Raw genomic sequence first — 17366 nt, 5'->3', positions numbered from 1 at the left:
AGATGAAGTATTCAGATCAGTATGAACAGATTTTTGGTCTCATAGCGTTTTGTTTTTCTAACAGTTATAAACAGTTCCAAAAACCTATCGGGAAGCAGTAATACAAAACAGGGTTGCATAGAAAAACGTATAAATGCTGTCTCTTGCTGAGGTAACCACCTTAAATGGTGACCCCTTCTACTCCGTGCATTAGCTGCAAGTGTCTCACCATGCTCAAGAGGGTTTCATGGAGACACTATGCACACAGCTAGGGTCAGTTCTAAGCCACACATCCAAGGCCCATGTGGCTGTAGCCAGAATCACTGTGACAAGTCACATTTTTTTTTCACGTAACACTTTGAGCTAAATGTGACTGTGTAAAAATTTGGTGACCAAGAGTAATTTTTACATAGATCTTTAAGGAATGAATTTCTAACCAGTGCTCCCCTAGATGTAAGTCTTAGCCTCCAGGGCTGCTTTACACTGGGGGATGCCGTGAGGAGCCTGACGTGGTCTGCCCTCTGTGCCTACCTCAATGTGCACTTGCCCTCTTCAGGGGCATAAGAGCCTACATATACTTCTGAGGAGATTTTTAAAGGAGATGGGGGCATAGCTCAGTGCTTGGCCACTATGTGCAAAGCCCCGGGTTCATTCCTGGGACCATACACACAGTCTCACCAAGCAAATCAATAAAGAGACAAAACAAAACAAAACAGCAACCACAAAACTTCTAGAGGGTTTGAAAAAAACCCAACCTCAGAAACTTTTCTAGTTCTCACTGATTAAAATTTAGCAAAAAAAGTTTAAGTATAAATCTAGAAAGGCACATTGATAGAATAGAGTATTTAGCTAAGTCAAAGAGAAGTCATGAGCCTCCCAGTGCCTGCCAGGTGCCACTGAAGTGAAGGTGACCTGGTGGTTTGGGCAAGAATGGAGCTGCAGTGAGTGACAACCGGACTAATGTCCTGAGTGTCACAGCACTCATGGCGCAGGCAACAAGAACTGACTCTTGGCCTTCAAGAAAGAAGGAAAATGCCTGGAAGTCAAACCAGGTACAAGTGTGTTTTCAAAAACTGATCTTTAAAGATTTAGGGGAGAAGGTTTTTAAAATAGCTAAAATGGAATTGTTTTTAAAACAGATACTTACCTTGTAAAAATATTAAAATAAAAAACTGTCAAGTACTTAAATAAAAGGTCTTGAGAAAATGAGTAAGTGTACCAGGTGAAGTGCCAGCCAATCACACCAACCTGCTTGGTCTTGCAAAGAAGCGGTAAGCGAGTCGCAGACAGGAAGCATGTGCACAGAGATGAGGAGGGAAGAAAGGAAAACATTATTTCCTTTGTAAAACAGAGAAAATGTGTAACAGCATTCATTTAGCACGAGCACAGACATGAATCAAATCATCAAAACTGAAATAAAGCCGAAAGAAAAAGAAAGCTCGTCCATAAGACAGTCACGAGTGCTCGGCTGGTTCAGCCTGCGATTCCCACGCAATCTCGGTGCCCACAGTGCCCACAGTGGTGCAGCTCAGAGCATGTGCTTATGCTGATGGATTACAGACATGGAATTGGGAACCTGCTAAGACCTGGAAAACAGCTAAAAGGGCAAATGAAGTCAATTTTTAAAATGAGTTAATTAAAAGTAGCAAAGCTCTCATTGTCCATTTCCAAAATTTCCCAATTCAATGTTTTTTTTTCTACATAGAAACCCATTACAGGTGTCCCCCATTTAAAGAGAATCTACCAGGTAGACCTGAAGCAACAACATAGATAAACTAGTTTACGACAGTTTATACTGATCGTGTGACTAACAAAAGGGTTAATGAATTTTAAAAGCAGCCAGTTCATAATATTTTATTTGCCAACTCCATTTGTAAGCAGCTCTGACCCCGGAAAATGAAGAACACCTGTAGAGTAGCAAACTTGAGCTCGGCCTATGGGTAGACTGTCCTGTGTAGTTAGACAATGACTAGAGAAGGGAATGACAACTGATGATTCAAGCAAGGGACATTGACCGGCCATTGGTATTTTTTAATGGGAGGGGACATACACGCAAGTTACACACAGCAACCACATGCTGGGACAGTCATCTCTCCACTCCCAACACACCCATGTTACAACAACAAAAAGTAAAAGTTAAGTATGCAAAAGGCAATTAAAGCTTCTTGAATTGGAAAAAAAAAAAAAAGGTCTTGAATTGAATAGGTACCACTCATTTCACAACCTACTTTCATATAACTACTCTCTAAGAATGCTAAGTTTTACAACAGAAAATTAAAGAACAGTGCTTCCTGCTCAGATATTTCTCTCATTTCACAGTTTATAATACAAAACTGTGCTTCTACGTGACATCGGCACAATGCCTGTGTTTTATAAATTATCCGGTGAGGTCAGCTGCTCTGGTAGCTTGTTTCAACAGTGTCACAGACACAGCGTCCTGAGATTCTTGAGATATTCCCTAGTAAAGCTAAAAGCAATGTTTTCTGTCATTAGTCTGGAGAAGGCAAGGATGCAGATAATGCTTTAAGAGAAAGCAAGCTGTGAGCTGAGAGAAGCAAGCTTTACTTCATCTTCTGAAAGTATTAATAGACAATGATGCTTTTCAACTTAATGGTTTACAAAAAAAAAAAAAAAATCGGAGTCTGAATTAAATCCAGACAGAGTTTATAAACTCTGTGTGACTGGGTTTTCTAATCACACCTCACAGAGTCTTAAAAGTGACCTGGTAACGAGACAGGGGAAACATCCAGTTGGGATGAAACACTACTCGGTCTCCATCTGCCTCTGGCTTCACACAGTTCTTTATTTGGCACACATGCAGCTTGTTCCAATGGGTGCTGCTGCACCGACCAACTTTAATTCGTGCTTGTAGAGATTCGAGATTTGTTCTTCATGTCTCTTACACTGACCAGAGTTTGAAGTGTATAATGAGGCATAAAAAAGAATCTGAGAATTACCCTCTCTCACAGCTTACTAGCTCTCTCTACATTATCTCAGCGGCAAAAGCATGATTCTCTCTTCCACTGTCTCAAACATAGGCTCTGGCCTATGTTTCAGTTAACTGAAGCCATGGCAGGGTGGGGGTCACATGCTTGTTCAACTGGGAGCCCAACATGGACCAGTCATGACAGGGAGTGGGGCAGCATCTCCCAAATGAAGCCCATGAGTGATGGAGAAGCCAGAGCTCTGTTAGAGAAGGTGAGGGCCGCCACTCACGAGGCAAGAACTCATCCAGGGGCTTCTCTATGACAGAACATGTGGAGTCTGAGCTACTGCTGCTGCTACTGCCTGGAAGACAAAGAAACGAGCCCACGGCAACCAGAGAGAGGGAACAAGATGTGAGCAAGTACACAGAGAAAACCTGAGTTCCGCAGGAGGAACTTAAGAGGACTAAAGCTTCCCATCCACTCAGCTCGAGACTAGGTAGCCCCGCCACTGGACGCCTGCCATAAAGCCATGCATTTCTTTAAAGATTTGCAGCAGTGGCAAACCCACACTTATCTAAAGAATAATTCTTCAGAGGGTTGAAAGGACAAAAATGTCACTCAGTGACAGGCAAGTCTATTTAAACTGCTAAGAAGAAACAGCTTTAAAACACAAAGTCACACAATTCACATTATAAAGATAAGCTGTTCTTCATCATAGACAACACTCTCCAATCCCCCATCTTTCCTCAAGATATCGAGCTGTCAGACTTCACTTACTCATATCTAAAGCTTGAGAGGATAATTGACAAGGCTCACTGAAAACACGTTAAGCTTCTCAGCACATGTTACCTTAAATGTCTTAATATTAAACAGTGGAACTTTTTTTTCGACATAAAATTTATTTTTAGTGAGTTTACTATCTGCTTTCAGGTCAGAAAACAAACTAGCTGTGAGAGTCAGGGACAGCTGACAGTGTCTGCAAACGGACCACCGGCCAGGCCGCACGCTCTACTGCGAAGAGCCAGAGACCACATGCAAACAGATGAGCACGGCTGGGCTGAAGCTTTATCCACACGCACAGGTTCCGTGGATTTGGCCAGCACGCTGTACTCTGCCAACTTCTGCCCTACGATGGTGCTTGTATTGTGTTTTGATTGTACAGAATCCTCAGTTTTGATTTGGGTTCCCCATCAAGCAGTGAGGGGTCTGTTTTCAGCAATGTGCAGCAGCCTGCAGTAGCTGAGGAGCTCTGTATGCCGCCTGCAGCCTCAGCAACCGAGGTTTAAAGAATGAGAAGGACACACAGTTCACAAAGAAAGGAGTGCAACAAGAAACTGTAATCCTCATTAGCAGTGGCACATGGTTTTGAAAAACTAACATCACTTGAAAAGAAATCACACATTGTCCTAATCTCAAAAGCAGATAGGTAACTGATGTGTCTGCCACCACAGAGTTTTACACCTTAAAATTTTACAAGAGATGCTACGGCATTCAAGGCCAGCAGGATAAACAAAGTCTGAAGTTAACCACCTGTAGCGTGCGCTCCCTGCTGGACTGCCACCTTAATTCAGAAGAGCAAACAAAGAGTGGGCAATGCACCATCAGGGAGCAGCTCTAGCCGGTTCCAACTGCTCAGAACATGAGCATAACTTACCCCTTCTCTTTTTCCTTTTTTCTCCATCTTCTCCAAGTTCACCCTCCTCGTTGTCATCCTCTTCTGACCCACTGACGTCAGAGCCTGACACTTCTTCCCCTGGGACAGAAATTTAACAATGACTTTTACTCTGTTACCAAGTCATTACTAGCTATTTAGAAAATATTCTCTTAATTGAGTTTTTGTTTTACCAAATACAAACTGAAAGTCCATTTAAATGCTCATGCACAGTGTATCTATGTCTAACGTGAGACAGAGAAGGCAGGTGGAGACCGCAGGACTCCTGGAGTTTGCTGACGAATGCCAGGCTACTGAGAGGCCCTGGCTTCCCCTGGTTCCACCAAGAGGAACAACACCTGCACTGGCCTCTCGTCTCTAAACCTGTGCACATGCACAGATCACATGCAACCACACACACTATGTACACAAACATTTTATTTTACTTTTTTAGAAAAAAATTTAAAGAATTATTTATTTTAAGTATATGAGCACACCGTAGCTGGTCTTCAGACACAGCAGAAGAGGGCATCAGATTCCATTACAGATGGTTGTGAGCCATCATGTGGTTACTGGGATTTGAACTCAGGACTTCTGGAAGAGCAATCAGTGCTCTTAACCGCTGAGCCATCTCTCCAGCCCCTAGGAAAAAAATCTGAGATGGGCTCTTACTGTGTAACTGACTGGCCTGGGACTCGCAGCCTCTGCCTGCATCTGTCTCCTGAGTGCTGGGATTAAGGGTATATACCTTCATGTCTAGCTAGAAATTTTACTTTTAAAGTCCTGAAAGAGAAGTTAAAATCTGATCCACTGTGAGGACAGCTTTAAACACACACACAAGGATCATGTACTAGCATTTGGTTTTTAAAATTGTGATCATGAGCTAGAGAGATGGTTTAGCAGTTAAGAGCACTGGCTGCTCTTCCAGAGGTCCTGAGTTCAAATCCCAGCAACCACATGGTGGCTCACAACCATCTGTAATGGGATCTGATGCCCTCTGAAGACAGGTGTGTCTGATGATAGCGACAGTGCACTCACATAAATAAAATAAATATATAAATCTTTAAAAAATACATTAAAAATTAAATTGTGATCATTTTGGGGAGCATTTTCTTCTGTTTTCTGCTTAAGATTTCTACCTTTGTTAAAATTCTGTGTATATGGGCATTTACAGCGTGTACCACTGTGTGGGTGCTTGAAATAAGAAAGCAGATCCTGCAGAAGAGCAGCCAGTGCTCTTAGCCACTGAGCCATCTCTTTAACCATGACATTTCTGTTTTTAAAGAGTCACAAGTCTTTGGAAGCTGCAGGGAAGACTGCCAGGGGACTGAGGCTAGCCAGCGCCTCTGAGTTAGACTCTGGATCAATAAGCCGTCACTTCACTCAGGGTCTCGCTACAAGGCAAAGTCTTGGTAGTCTGCAGGTTGGCGAGTAGTTCTGAATCGCATTTTCTCGGCTCAGTAACAGGTCCTAGTGTGAATAATGCCACACATGGGCAGATGGAAACTCTCCCTGCTATATGAACTGCCACAAGCCTCAAATAATTTTAAAGTAAGTTTATAAACTGCTCGTTTCATGCTTTTGCCTACATTTTATTATTATCATTCTATTAACTAGATCATAAAAACAAGAGCACAGGGTCAGAAGGACACAGTAAAGTGAAACCCGTCCCAAACGACATGTGCCTCTGGGTACATGCCCTCCCGGCACCATCTGCTCAAGGACCTGATCATGTGTGATCCAATGTGCACAGTCACACCATTCACACGAACCAAGAGGTGCAGCAACTCACATCCAGAATAGAGGGATAGAGCACAAACCAGTGTGGAGACAGGATAGAGTCCTAGTGATCTAAGATAGAAAGAAATCCTAACAGGGCACAGCACAGAAGGGCCCTGAAGCCCTCACCCTGTGAATAAGCCAAATACAGATAATGCACAATGTTTTTCCTTATGTGCAGTGCCTAGCAGAGTCAAATGTCAACCTTTATCATGTACATTTTGTCTATAAAGATGTGAAAAATAAATGAATCATCAAAATAAAGGCACGTGCTCAGCATTAACTGGAAAGTGAATGATCTCAGAAACAAACTGGCTATCAATGCCACCTAGTGGCCATTTACAGATGGCAACCAGTATCTGTGAGGTAGTTCTGCTTTTTCTCAGAATCTGGATTTTTCCCAGATAACATGAGTGGCAAGTTGGCACCTCTGGGTTTTTCCTAGAGACTCCAAAGGCTTGGTCTACAGGCCCTTCGCCTGCTGCTAATACCAGCCAGAGCTCTTGTAGGTGCTGGGGGAGTGTCTGGAACAGGCCTGGAAGCTCCTCACCACCATCAGCTGGGATGTCACCCTAGAAAATAGTTTCTTAGCAGACACATATTCCTCAAAAATATTACTTTTAAACATCAATATTAGGGGTCAACAAATGGCTCAGCAGATAGAATATTTGCCATACAAACCTGACATGAACTTGAATCCTAGAATCAGAGCACAAGGAGGGACAGGCTCCCTCAGGTGTCCTCTGACCCAAGTGCACTGTGACCTGTGGGTGCTTGCACTCAGACATGTCCAACACACACACACACACACACACACACAGAGAGAGAGAGAGAGAGAGAGAGAGAGAGAGAGAGAGAGATACTTTACATCTCAATGTTAGAGGCTATTGTCTGACAGGAAGCAAATGCTGTGGTCCCCAGCATGCCTCAGCTGACAGTAATCTCTGTAAGAAGTTACCTTCCTCAAGCTTTTTCTTCAGCTCTTCTATTTCTTTCTGAAACTGGCGAAGCAGAGCATCCTTTGGGTCTTCATTAATTCTAGCTTTGTTTTTAATGTTCTTGGCGCGGTTGGCATACCGCAAGGTACTGATGGTTTCATCATAATTATAATCTGCTGGCCCAATATTTGCACACTGTTGAATTAGAAATGTAAATCATTCTACACTTCTAATACCACCATTACCAAAACATACCCAGAGCACACATGCAATCTGGCCTTCTTTAAGTTGGTGTCAATCATATAGGTTTGGAAATGGTACAGCCATGCCAATCACATCGTGCACTACACAAAGACAGGGGACTAATTTGTAAAGTGCTACTCACGTCAATTATGGGCACTAATTAGAATCTTAATTCTGCCTTATATGGACTAACTGCCAGGACTGAAGCCTTACCATCATGGTTTTTGAATTCCCTCCTAAGGAATCCTGCAGGAGACGGGTCAGTTTCGAGTTCCGATATGGCACGTGAGTGCTTTTTCCATCCACCAAGGCAGAAATGACGTTGCCCAGGGTGGACAATGAAAGGTTGATTTTGGTAGCTTCCTTGAGGCGCTGCCCTGTGGCTCCAGTTTTTGCTTGTCTTTCTGACCCCTAGCAATAAACAGACAAAACTTGGTCTAATTTTTTTAAAATGAAGAATGTGCTTTTTCTAGTCTGTTTTTTTAAGTAATTTAAAATATTTCATATGCCATCTGAAATCCACTTCAAAATAAAGGGGGAAGAAGTGAGAAAGAGTAGATGAAAAAGCCTAGCCAGGAGCTTACAGACGTTGACGCTGGGTGACATGATGATGCTCTACCCACTTTCAGATGTCCCAGAATAATAAACATAAAGTTATGTGTAAACCACACCTTTAACTTATTAACAGACAGATGCATCACAGGAGAGAGCGTGAGCAGCACTGGGTAACTTACAGCAAGATCCACAAGGTGGAGCTTCCCCATCCGGACGTGCATGTTTCCATCCACGCCTTTCTCGCTGCACTCGATAGTAATTGTAAAGATGGCGTGGGACCGGGAACTGTGCTCATTCATATTAGTCGCACCAACAGAACCTTTAACAGAGACAAGAAACCCTTAAAATTTCAACGCAATGCCTTTACGGTTGAGACAGGATGTCCTGTAGCCAAGGCTATCCTTAAACTTTGGTCTCCTCTCTCTACCTTGACTATCACCATGCCTGTTTATGCAGTGCTGGGGTTGAACAAGGGCTTTACCCATGCTAAGTAAGCACTGTGCCAACTGAGCTATCCTCAGCCCAGAGAATAGCTTTACTAATTAAACAGCCAGAACGTTTAAAATGCTTGGTTTCACCACAGTCAAAGCCAGTGACTATGCCTAACCATTAACCACAGGTTGTGTTTGGCCACTGTATACCTCTTTTATAATTCTCACTATAACCAAAGAATCTGTAATGTACTCAACATAATAACATAATCACAGCATGAAATGCTGTACTTCACTCCAAAATACTCCTATCTAAAGATTAGAACTATCTATAAAGCTGGACATGGTGGTGTCTACTTAGGACACCAAGACAGGAGGGCATGTCAACTCAGGTGACAGGCCAGCATCGGTAATATAGCAAGACCTCCTCTCTTGGAAAAAAGAGAAAAGATTACACCACAAACATATTATTATATTAAATATATTAAATTTATAACATATATTAAATAACAAAAACAAAAACAAAACAGAAAACCAAAAACCAACCTGCTGATGACTCAACCCTCTAGGGAATTGTGCTTGGGACTCCAAACTAGAGTGACTTGCACACTCATCGGGTATAGCAGGGAGAATCAGTGAAAGACTGTTTCACACACTGAGTACCAGCAAGACCCAGCACAAGGCTGTCAATCTACTGTGAGATAGAAAGTCACTAAGCAGCCACTGAAAGCATGAGGTAGAGCCACATCCAATCACATCGAGCGATGCCAACACCACAGGAACTACACCACTAAGAGCTGGGCACGATGGCACACACCTTGAATCCCACCCAGCACTCAGGAGGCAGAAGCAGGCGCATCTCTGTGAACCTGTTTTATCTACATAGTAAGTTCCAGGCCAGCCAGGGCTACATGTGAGACTGTGTCTAAAAACAAAAACAAACATTTTAGCACATGCTAAAACAGTCTGGAGATTCCTTCTGTAATCCTAGTATACAGGAGGCTGAGGGAAGATTTCAAGTTTGAGGCTAGCCTGGGCAAGATAGCTCTGTCTGGCCTAAAACTCCTATGTAGACAAGACTGGCTTCAAACTAGAGGTCCACCTGCCTCTGCCTCCTAAACACTTAGATTAAAGGTGTAAGCCATCATCTATGGTAAAATATTTCTTCTCTAGAAGAAAAATTTAAAACAATTACAAGAAAGTAAAAATGTTATTTAATTTTGCTTTTCTCTTCAACAGAAGCAAAGCAGTACAGACTCTGGCTAATTCAGACTAAGAGCCTAGGTTTAAACCCTCATCCTACCACTTGGTAATTCTATTACCTTAGAGATGGTGTTTAAACTATGTGTCACTCTCCCAAGTCCCAGTGGATGACAGTGAAGACTAAGCCATCAGTGTGAGAAAGCACACAGCAGAGGCACTTCCCGCTCACTAAGTGTCCAATCAAAATGTCACCAAAACTCAGAGGCAAAGGCAGGCAGATCTTCTAGTTCAAGACCAGCCTAGTCTACACAGTGAGTTTCAGGATAGCCAGAGCTACACACATACCTGTCTTGAAAAAAATTAAAAAAAAAAAAAAAGATTTTAACTTGCAAAACTACTTCAAAGACTGGCACTATTAAGAGGCTGAAGAGCTGGTCTTGGTGGTAATGTGGTTGATACCAGCACTTGGGAGGCACAGGCAGGAGGATCCCTGTGAGTTCAAGGCCAACCAAACAGCTCAGATATATAGAAAAAACCTGTCTCAAGAAAACAAACAAACAAAGAGGCTGGAGAGATAACTCTGCAGTTACAAAGTGTTGACTGTTCTTCCACAGGACTTGGGTTTGGTTCCCAGCATCCAAATGATTGATCACAATTGTCTGTAACTCCAATTCCAGGAACTCTGATGCCCTCTTCTGGCCTTTGTGGGCACTGCATACGTGTGGTGCACATACATACATGCAGGCAAAACACTCATATACATAAAATTTTTTTTTAAAGATTGGTATTAATGAAAATAAACTTTAGTCAGTATGAAAAACAAACTGCGCTACTGCTCATTCAGATATATTCCCTAGATAGTAAATAAAATAAGTAGACTTAAAACAAAACAAAACAAAAGTTCCAGGCAGTGAAGGCACACACCTTTCATCCCAGCATTCAGAAAGCAGTGGCAGGTGGATCAAGGTGAGTTCAAGGCTAGCCTGGTCTACAGAGCAATTTCCAAGATAGACAAGGTTACACAGAGAAACTCTGTCTCAAAACAAAAACAAACCCACAACTAATAATAATATTAATGCAATAGAAGAAGAAGACTTCAGCCTGTGTGGGGAAGAGCCACCCTCTGCTTCTCCAGCAGCAGGCAGACAAGCACTCCATCACAGTAGCGCAGTAGCACAGCACACTTACGGTTTTTGTGGCCTAGAGTCATGATCCTATCCATGTCGTCCGCGTTGTTCACTACATATGCTGATAAATCTTTGATATAAACTCCCACATCGGGCCTTTCTTTAACCTAAAACACAAAAGTCAAGCCTAAGACCTTGGTTGATAACAGTTACTCAGAGTATCCACTGTCACACGTGGGAAGGCACCAGGCAGTGTACTAGGTGGAGCCACACCTGCACTCACAGAGGTGACACGGCTTAAGAACATACAAGGAAACCCTGTGCACATAATTATTTGTGATGGGGTCATGAAGAAAACACAGGACAGTCTAAAAAAACAGTTCATGGTTCTCTCCTTCCACCATGTGGTCTCAGAAATCAAATTCAGGTTGCACAGGCTCAGTGGCAAGCCCTTTACCTGCTGGGCACTTGGGAATGTATTCGGGGACAAGCTAGTGAAAGGAACAGGTAAGCTTCTGTGATCTAACCTAAAACTGTGAAACATCCAAGGCAGGCTGAGTTTGAAGTAGAGGGATACTGGTAAGGATCTTCAGATGGAAAAAACAAATCGGATACTTGCAAAAAAAAAAAAAAAAAAAATCTAATACTAATATTGGAAAGGCCGATCCCTTCTAGTTTGTTTTGTATCTGAAATTTTTTTTAAGATGGTGACATCAAAGTTCCCGCCGCACTCAGCAGCCATGCCTCGGTGACTTAGGATGACGCAGGTGTGCACTTGAAGACGTGACATATGAAGGTGGTTCTTTAAAAGCCTCTTTTACAGAAGAAGAACCCTAATTTGGCAAGCACTCTATTTCTATCCTTACCTCCAACCGCTGTGTCTGATCTTTTCCCAAAAGGTCTCGAACTTCTTCATTATATATCTCTAAGTATGACACTCGAACCAAAAACCTGGAAGGACGACGGTGAACATTCAGTGTCTGAAAGGCGGCCATGCCTCTAGGTCTGGGGGGAACCTCTCGGTATCAGGAAACTGAAGCAGCCTCACCTTGTGTCGCCCTCTGCTTTTGCGATGTGACCAAATATGTGAGCGAATGAGTTCGGGATGACCCCTCTGAGCCCCGGCACTGCGCGGACACCTTCCATGGTGAAAGTCTTGCCTGTCCCAGTCTGTCCATATGCAAAAATGGTCCCTGAGAATGGTGCAAACAGTCGTTACTTCCAGAGTCTGATGAATTTTAAGATTAAGTATTTGGATGCTGCTATGTAACATATTCCCTGAACTAAAACTTCATTCTACACCTGGGCACAATGGCACACATCTATAATCCCAGCAGCAGAAAGGAAGAAGTGGGAGGTCACTGCAAGTTTGAGGGTAGCCTGGGTTATATGGCAAATTTCAGGACAGTCCTGGGCTACACAGTAAGACTCTATCTTTAAAAAGTTAAACAAAACCATATTCTAGTATATGTTTGACTTTAGTATCAACATGTCCAATAGGTGTCATACCAAATAAACAAAGTATTGTTAAAGCACCATGATCAACAAAGCACTCCTGCTAATGTGTAAAAAGTACCCTTTACAAAACTTTAATCCCAACACTCAGGAGGGAGAGGCAAATGGATCTCTGTGATTCTGAGGTCAAACTGCTCTACACAGTGAGTTCTAGGCTGGCCAGGACTACACAGTGAAATCTGTCAAAAAAATTAAAAAAGAAAGAAAAGAAAAGAAAAAACAAAGAAAAAAAAAGAAAATTCACACTGTAGTTAATTCTGGAAATTAAGTTGGAGGGGGTCATTAAATCGTACAACACAGCAGAAGACATCAGAGCAGGAGCATGCGTCTGAGTCCATCATAACCGGAACTCTGGCCATCTGACCATAGAGATAAAACAAGAGCAAGAGTGAGATGACTCGCTCCTCACCAACAGTAAGAATCAAGACATCAAGTATTCTCAACACATACCTGGTTGACAATATCGGTAAAATAATATTTTCTTCTTTTTAATCCTAAAATAATTCACTATTTTAAAAGAAACTATCTAAAGTAACAGTTGTGAAATACTATTCACTAGAAAAGTGATAGTTACTACAGGCAACTGGTTATGACTTACACTTCTTTTTTTAGAGATTTATTTATTTTATGTGAGTACACTGTAGCTGTCTTCAGACAGATCAGAAGAGGGCATCAGATCCCATTACAGATGGTTGTGAGCCACATGGCTGCTGGGAATTGAACTCAGGACCTTTGGAAGAGCAGTCAGTGCTCTTAACCGCTGAGCCATCTCTCCAGCCTGGCTTACATATTCCCCATACAAATAGGGTGAATACAAACTCCGGTCTTATGGTGGAGAAACAAATCTAGACAGAGATATGGACATAAACCAGGTAGGGTATGGCTGAGAAGGAAGAAGAGAGGTCAGGAAATTCTTTCCACAGGAGGTCAGATTATACTAGGATTCAAACCGTGCAAGAACCAGAAGGTGGTGAGGAGAACGGAAGGAGACTCCTAGGAACCGGAGCCTCCAGGATGGGAAAAAGAGATGGAAACTGAGGATGGACCACGGAGAGCAGAGAGACTCACAGGACCCTGACCACACCAGCTCACAGTGAAGCCAGAGGGACTGTCCTGTCAGAGCCGCAGCCTCCAGATCACTGTGGCTCCAAGTGTCAGAACGCAGTGCAGACACAGCGAGTTAGGAGGCCACTGCAGTGAGCCTGAATGTGGATGGCAGGTTCCGGGAGATGACAAAATGGCCACACTAGCTTCAATGCATTTGTAATGGGGACAGCCGCACTGTGGAGGCTCTGCACACACTACACTGGGTCCCATCACAGTTGCCTATACTTTACTGTTGATTTTGCTGTGACCCTAAAACTGCTCTAAAATACAGTCTATTATTAGTTCTTGAGCGAGGGTCTTGCTATGTTCGCAGGCCAATCTTGAACTCCTGATTTAGGTGATCCTCTGATCTCTGTGTTCCAAGTAGCTGGCATAGGCATGCATCACTGAACCTAGATAACACTAATTTAAAACAGGTAAAGATTAGCAACTAACCTTGAGAATCCTAAACATTACATTTTAGTAATGGAGGGTGAATTGCACTGTTATTTCATTCCTAAGTATCATCTCTTCCAAACTGTTCTACAGTCATCACAATTTCCAGAATCAGCACAAGACAATGGAAAATGGGTACAAACCTGATCGTAAAACACCATTCTTCGCAGTATTTACTTTTAAAAGTTTATAATTCTGTTAACTCAAAATTAAAGCAGGCACACTTTCATCCAACCAAGATGGAGTATTAAGGCCTATATTAGCCATCCTTGTTGGAATTGAAAGTAATAAAAAAATGAAAGCAAAAGTTTTCAAAACAATTAATTTTAAAAACCCAACTAATTCAGGTGTAGTAGCACACATGAGGCAGAGGCAGGTGGATCTGAGAGTTTTCAAGCCCAGACTGGTCTACATAGTGAGTTCTAGGACAGCCAGGGCTATGTAGAGAGAAAACCAGAAAACAAACAAAATCCAGGTCTCCATGCTCCTGCCCCTAACTGATGTCCTCAGGAAACTCCCTTCTGCTGAAAGCCAGGAACTGGCCTGGGCCTTGGTGGGTTTACAAGTGGGAGGCTTCTGTGGGCTCTTCAGCCTCAACTGAGGACTAAGGCTGGGGCCTCATTCACCCCAGTTCCTCAGCCTACAGCAGCCAGGCAATGCTTCTTGCATAAAGTCAAACACAGAGCTTGGCAAAAAGCAAATCCAAGTCACAGAACAAGATAGGGACACATGTAGAGAATAGCTGGCTTCCTATGAGAAAGGAAGCAGTGTCTCGGGGAGAGGGCTGCAGAGAGAACGCGGCACTTTGGTGGAGGATCCTCCTCAAGTACCTAGCTGAGTAGTTGGAGTGAAGTTTGGGTGCACGGTGTAAAGACTACCCTTGCATTATTCACATGTAGATATCTAAAACCCAAAAGAACAACTGCACAATAAAAAGTCACGAAGACAGCAAAAAATTCTAACCGTCTATGCTCCTTCTCACAGAGCTCCAAAATATAAGGAAAAAAAGTGGGACTCAGGATGATGGTCCACATGTTTAATAACCCCAGCACTGAGTTCAAGGCCAGCCAGGGGTGCATAGTGAAATGCTGTCTAGGAGAGAGAGAGAGACAGAGAGAGATGACTCAGCAGCTAAGAGCACCAACTGCTCTTCCAGAGGTCCTAAGTTCAATTCTCAGCAACCACATGATGGCTCACAACCATCTGTAATAGAACCCAATGCCCTCTTCTGGTATGTCTGAAACATACATAAAATAAATTTGTAAAAAAGGCAAATACAGAAAATGTACTTAGAGATTTCTCAATAATGGATAGAAGAGCTAAACATACCAACAAGCCAACTGACTAATAGATGTTAACACCTCTGCCTCAGCAGTAGAACACACAGCCTTTTCAAATATACACGAAGCATTTAATAGTAAATTACATTCCAGGAAAGAAAACAAGTCTCCATAAAGGCAGTAAGACTCTAATCACATGAAGTATGTTTGCTAGCTAGAATGAAAATTAGGCAAGAATCTAAAGACCCTCTGGAAAAACCTCAACACATCTCTACTAAATAACACACACAGGTAGAGTATCAAAGAGGCAATCAAGGGGCTGGGGGGAGATGGTTCAACTAGTAAAGTGCCTGCCACACAGGCACAAGGGCCTGAGTTCAATCACAACAGAAGAGCCAGAGGTGGTGGCGTGTGCTTGGATTCAAGTGCTGGGCAGGGGTGGACAGAGGACCCCAGGCTCACTAGCTAGCCTGCCCAGCTCAGTCTCAGAAACCAAGGCACAGCCTCCTGAAGAACAGCACTCAAGGCTGACCTCTGGCCTTCAAACACGTGTGTACAATACACATGCATGCACACTGGCACACACATGAAGGTACAAACACATAAATGTGCACACACACAAAGTAAAATAGAAAGCACTCTGAAATGGGCGTAAAGTATGCCAGTCTTTTGGATAACACTGAAGCAGTGGGTGGGTGGGGCAGGGCACATCACTAACAGAGGCCAGGCATAGTAGTGACGAATGCCTTTAATCCCAGTGCTGGGGAGGCAAAAAAAAAAAAAAAAAAAAAAAAAAAAAAAAAAAAACTCTGAGTTCCAGGCCAGGCTGGTCTATAAAGCAAGTTCTAGGACAGGCTGAGCCACATAGAGTCCCCGATTCAAATAAACAAACAAAAATAAAACAGAGAAAGAGCAAACCCAAAGTCAGAAAAAAGAAGCAACTAAAATCAGAACAAGAAAACAGGACAGAAAATATGAGACAACACAGGAAAAGTGAAAAATACCCAAAGTATAAACCTCTAGTCAACCCAGCCAGGAAAACAAACACCATGGAGGAACAAGAAAGGTGTCTGGAGCCACCAGAACAGAGAAACTTCTTGATTCAAATGACAACAGTTGCCTTAATGGTAGCATGCAGAGCAGAGGCAGGAGGATCTCTGTGAGCTGGAGACCAGCCTGCTCTACAGAGCAAGTTCAGGACAGCCAGGAAATGGACATAGAGTTCCTGTTTCAAACAAGCAAGCAAGCAAACAAACAAACAAACACAAACAGAAGGAAAACAGAGAAAGAACAAAGGAGAAATGATACAGAGAAACCCTGACTCAAAAAGCCAAAAGAGAGAGAGAGAACGAAAACAAACTAGCATTATTCTGATACTCAACTAGAAAAAGACATTTCAAGAAAACTGTTTTATATCCCTCATGAACACAAAAATTTTTTTAAAAATTGGCAAATGAAACGTAACAATATTTGAAAAGAACAATAACTCATGACCAAGTAACAAAGCTGGCTTCACTTATAAAAACCTAATGACAAACTTCAAAAGAACAAAGCTACATTTGAAAATATGTAATATTACATCCCTGCAAGAAAGAAAAGGCAGACAGGCAAATAAGCACAACAAATACCTGTGAGCAAAGTGAACTAGAAGAGAGACACTTCCTCGGTCTGGCTGAGAACGTCTGTGGAAAACCAACAGTTAACACGAGGTTCCCCCACAGTTAACACGAGGTTCTGGGTCAGATCAGGAGGCCACTCTCTCCAATTGTGCTCTACCTTTATTGAATTTTCTGGCCAGGGTTTCAGGCAACAAAAGTAAATTAAAGGCAAAAGACTGCAAAGAAAAGTAAAAACTGTCTTTACCAGCAGACAATATAATTATGCACGGAGAAAATCCTAGAGAATTTTTTTTTAAGGCATTAAAGGTCCTGATTTTGATCTCTACCCCCTAACCCAGGGGCAAACACTAAAATTTGGCAAGAATTACTAAGTTTAGCAAGGTTACAGAGTACAAGGTTGGCGTGAGACAGCACTTAGTGCCATTAGGATGACAATGACAGAGGCTGGCAAAGGCTTGGAGAGACTGGAACACTCAGGTTGCTGGGAGGAAAGTGAGATGATGATGTCACTGTGAAATGCCCTTTGGCAGGTCTTCAAAAGGTCAAAGAAAGTAACCCCAGGACTCAGCAATTTCAC

General features: G+C 42.6%; 1 protein-coding gene across 2 annotated transcripts in view; it reads right to left on the bottom strand.

Moving 5' to 3' along the window:
* Positions 1-17366, bottom strand: part of KIF3A (kinesin family member 3A) — a 34648-nt gene that overhangs the window by 11467 nt on the left and 5815 nt on the right. For both annotated transcript variants that reach the window (XM_080923793.1, XM_080923794.1), the window contains exons 3-9: positions 11882-12026; positions 11700-11784; positions 10895-11000; positions 8252-8391; positions 7731-7928; positions 7295-7469; positions 4561-4659 (exon numbers count right to left, since the gene is read on the bottom strand). In XM_080923793.1, coding sequence (XP_080779919.1) covers positions 4561-4659; positions 7295-7469; positions 7731-7928; positions 8252-8391; positions 10895-11000; positions 11700-11784; positions 11882-12026 — 948 coding nt within the window. The remainder of the gene's footprint in view (positions 1-4560; positions 4660-7294; positions 7470-7730; positions 7929-8251; positions 8392-10894; positions 11001-11699; positions 11785-11881; positions 12027-17366) is intronic.

The sequence above is a fragment of the Micromys minutus genome, assembly GCF_963924665.1.
Source record: "Micromys minutus genome assembly, chromosome: 10".
Lineage (NCBI taxonomy): Eukaryota > Metazoa > Chordata > Mammalia > Rodentia > Muridae > Micromys > Micromys minutus.
This window is presented reverse-complemented; position numbering and strand designations above follow the sequence as displayed.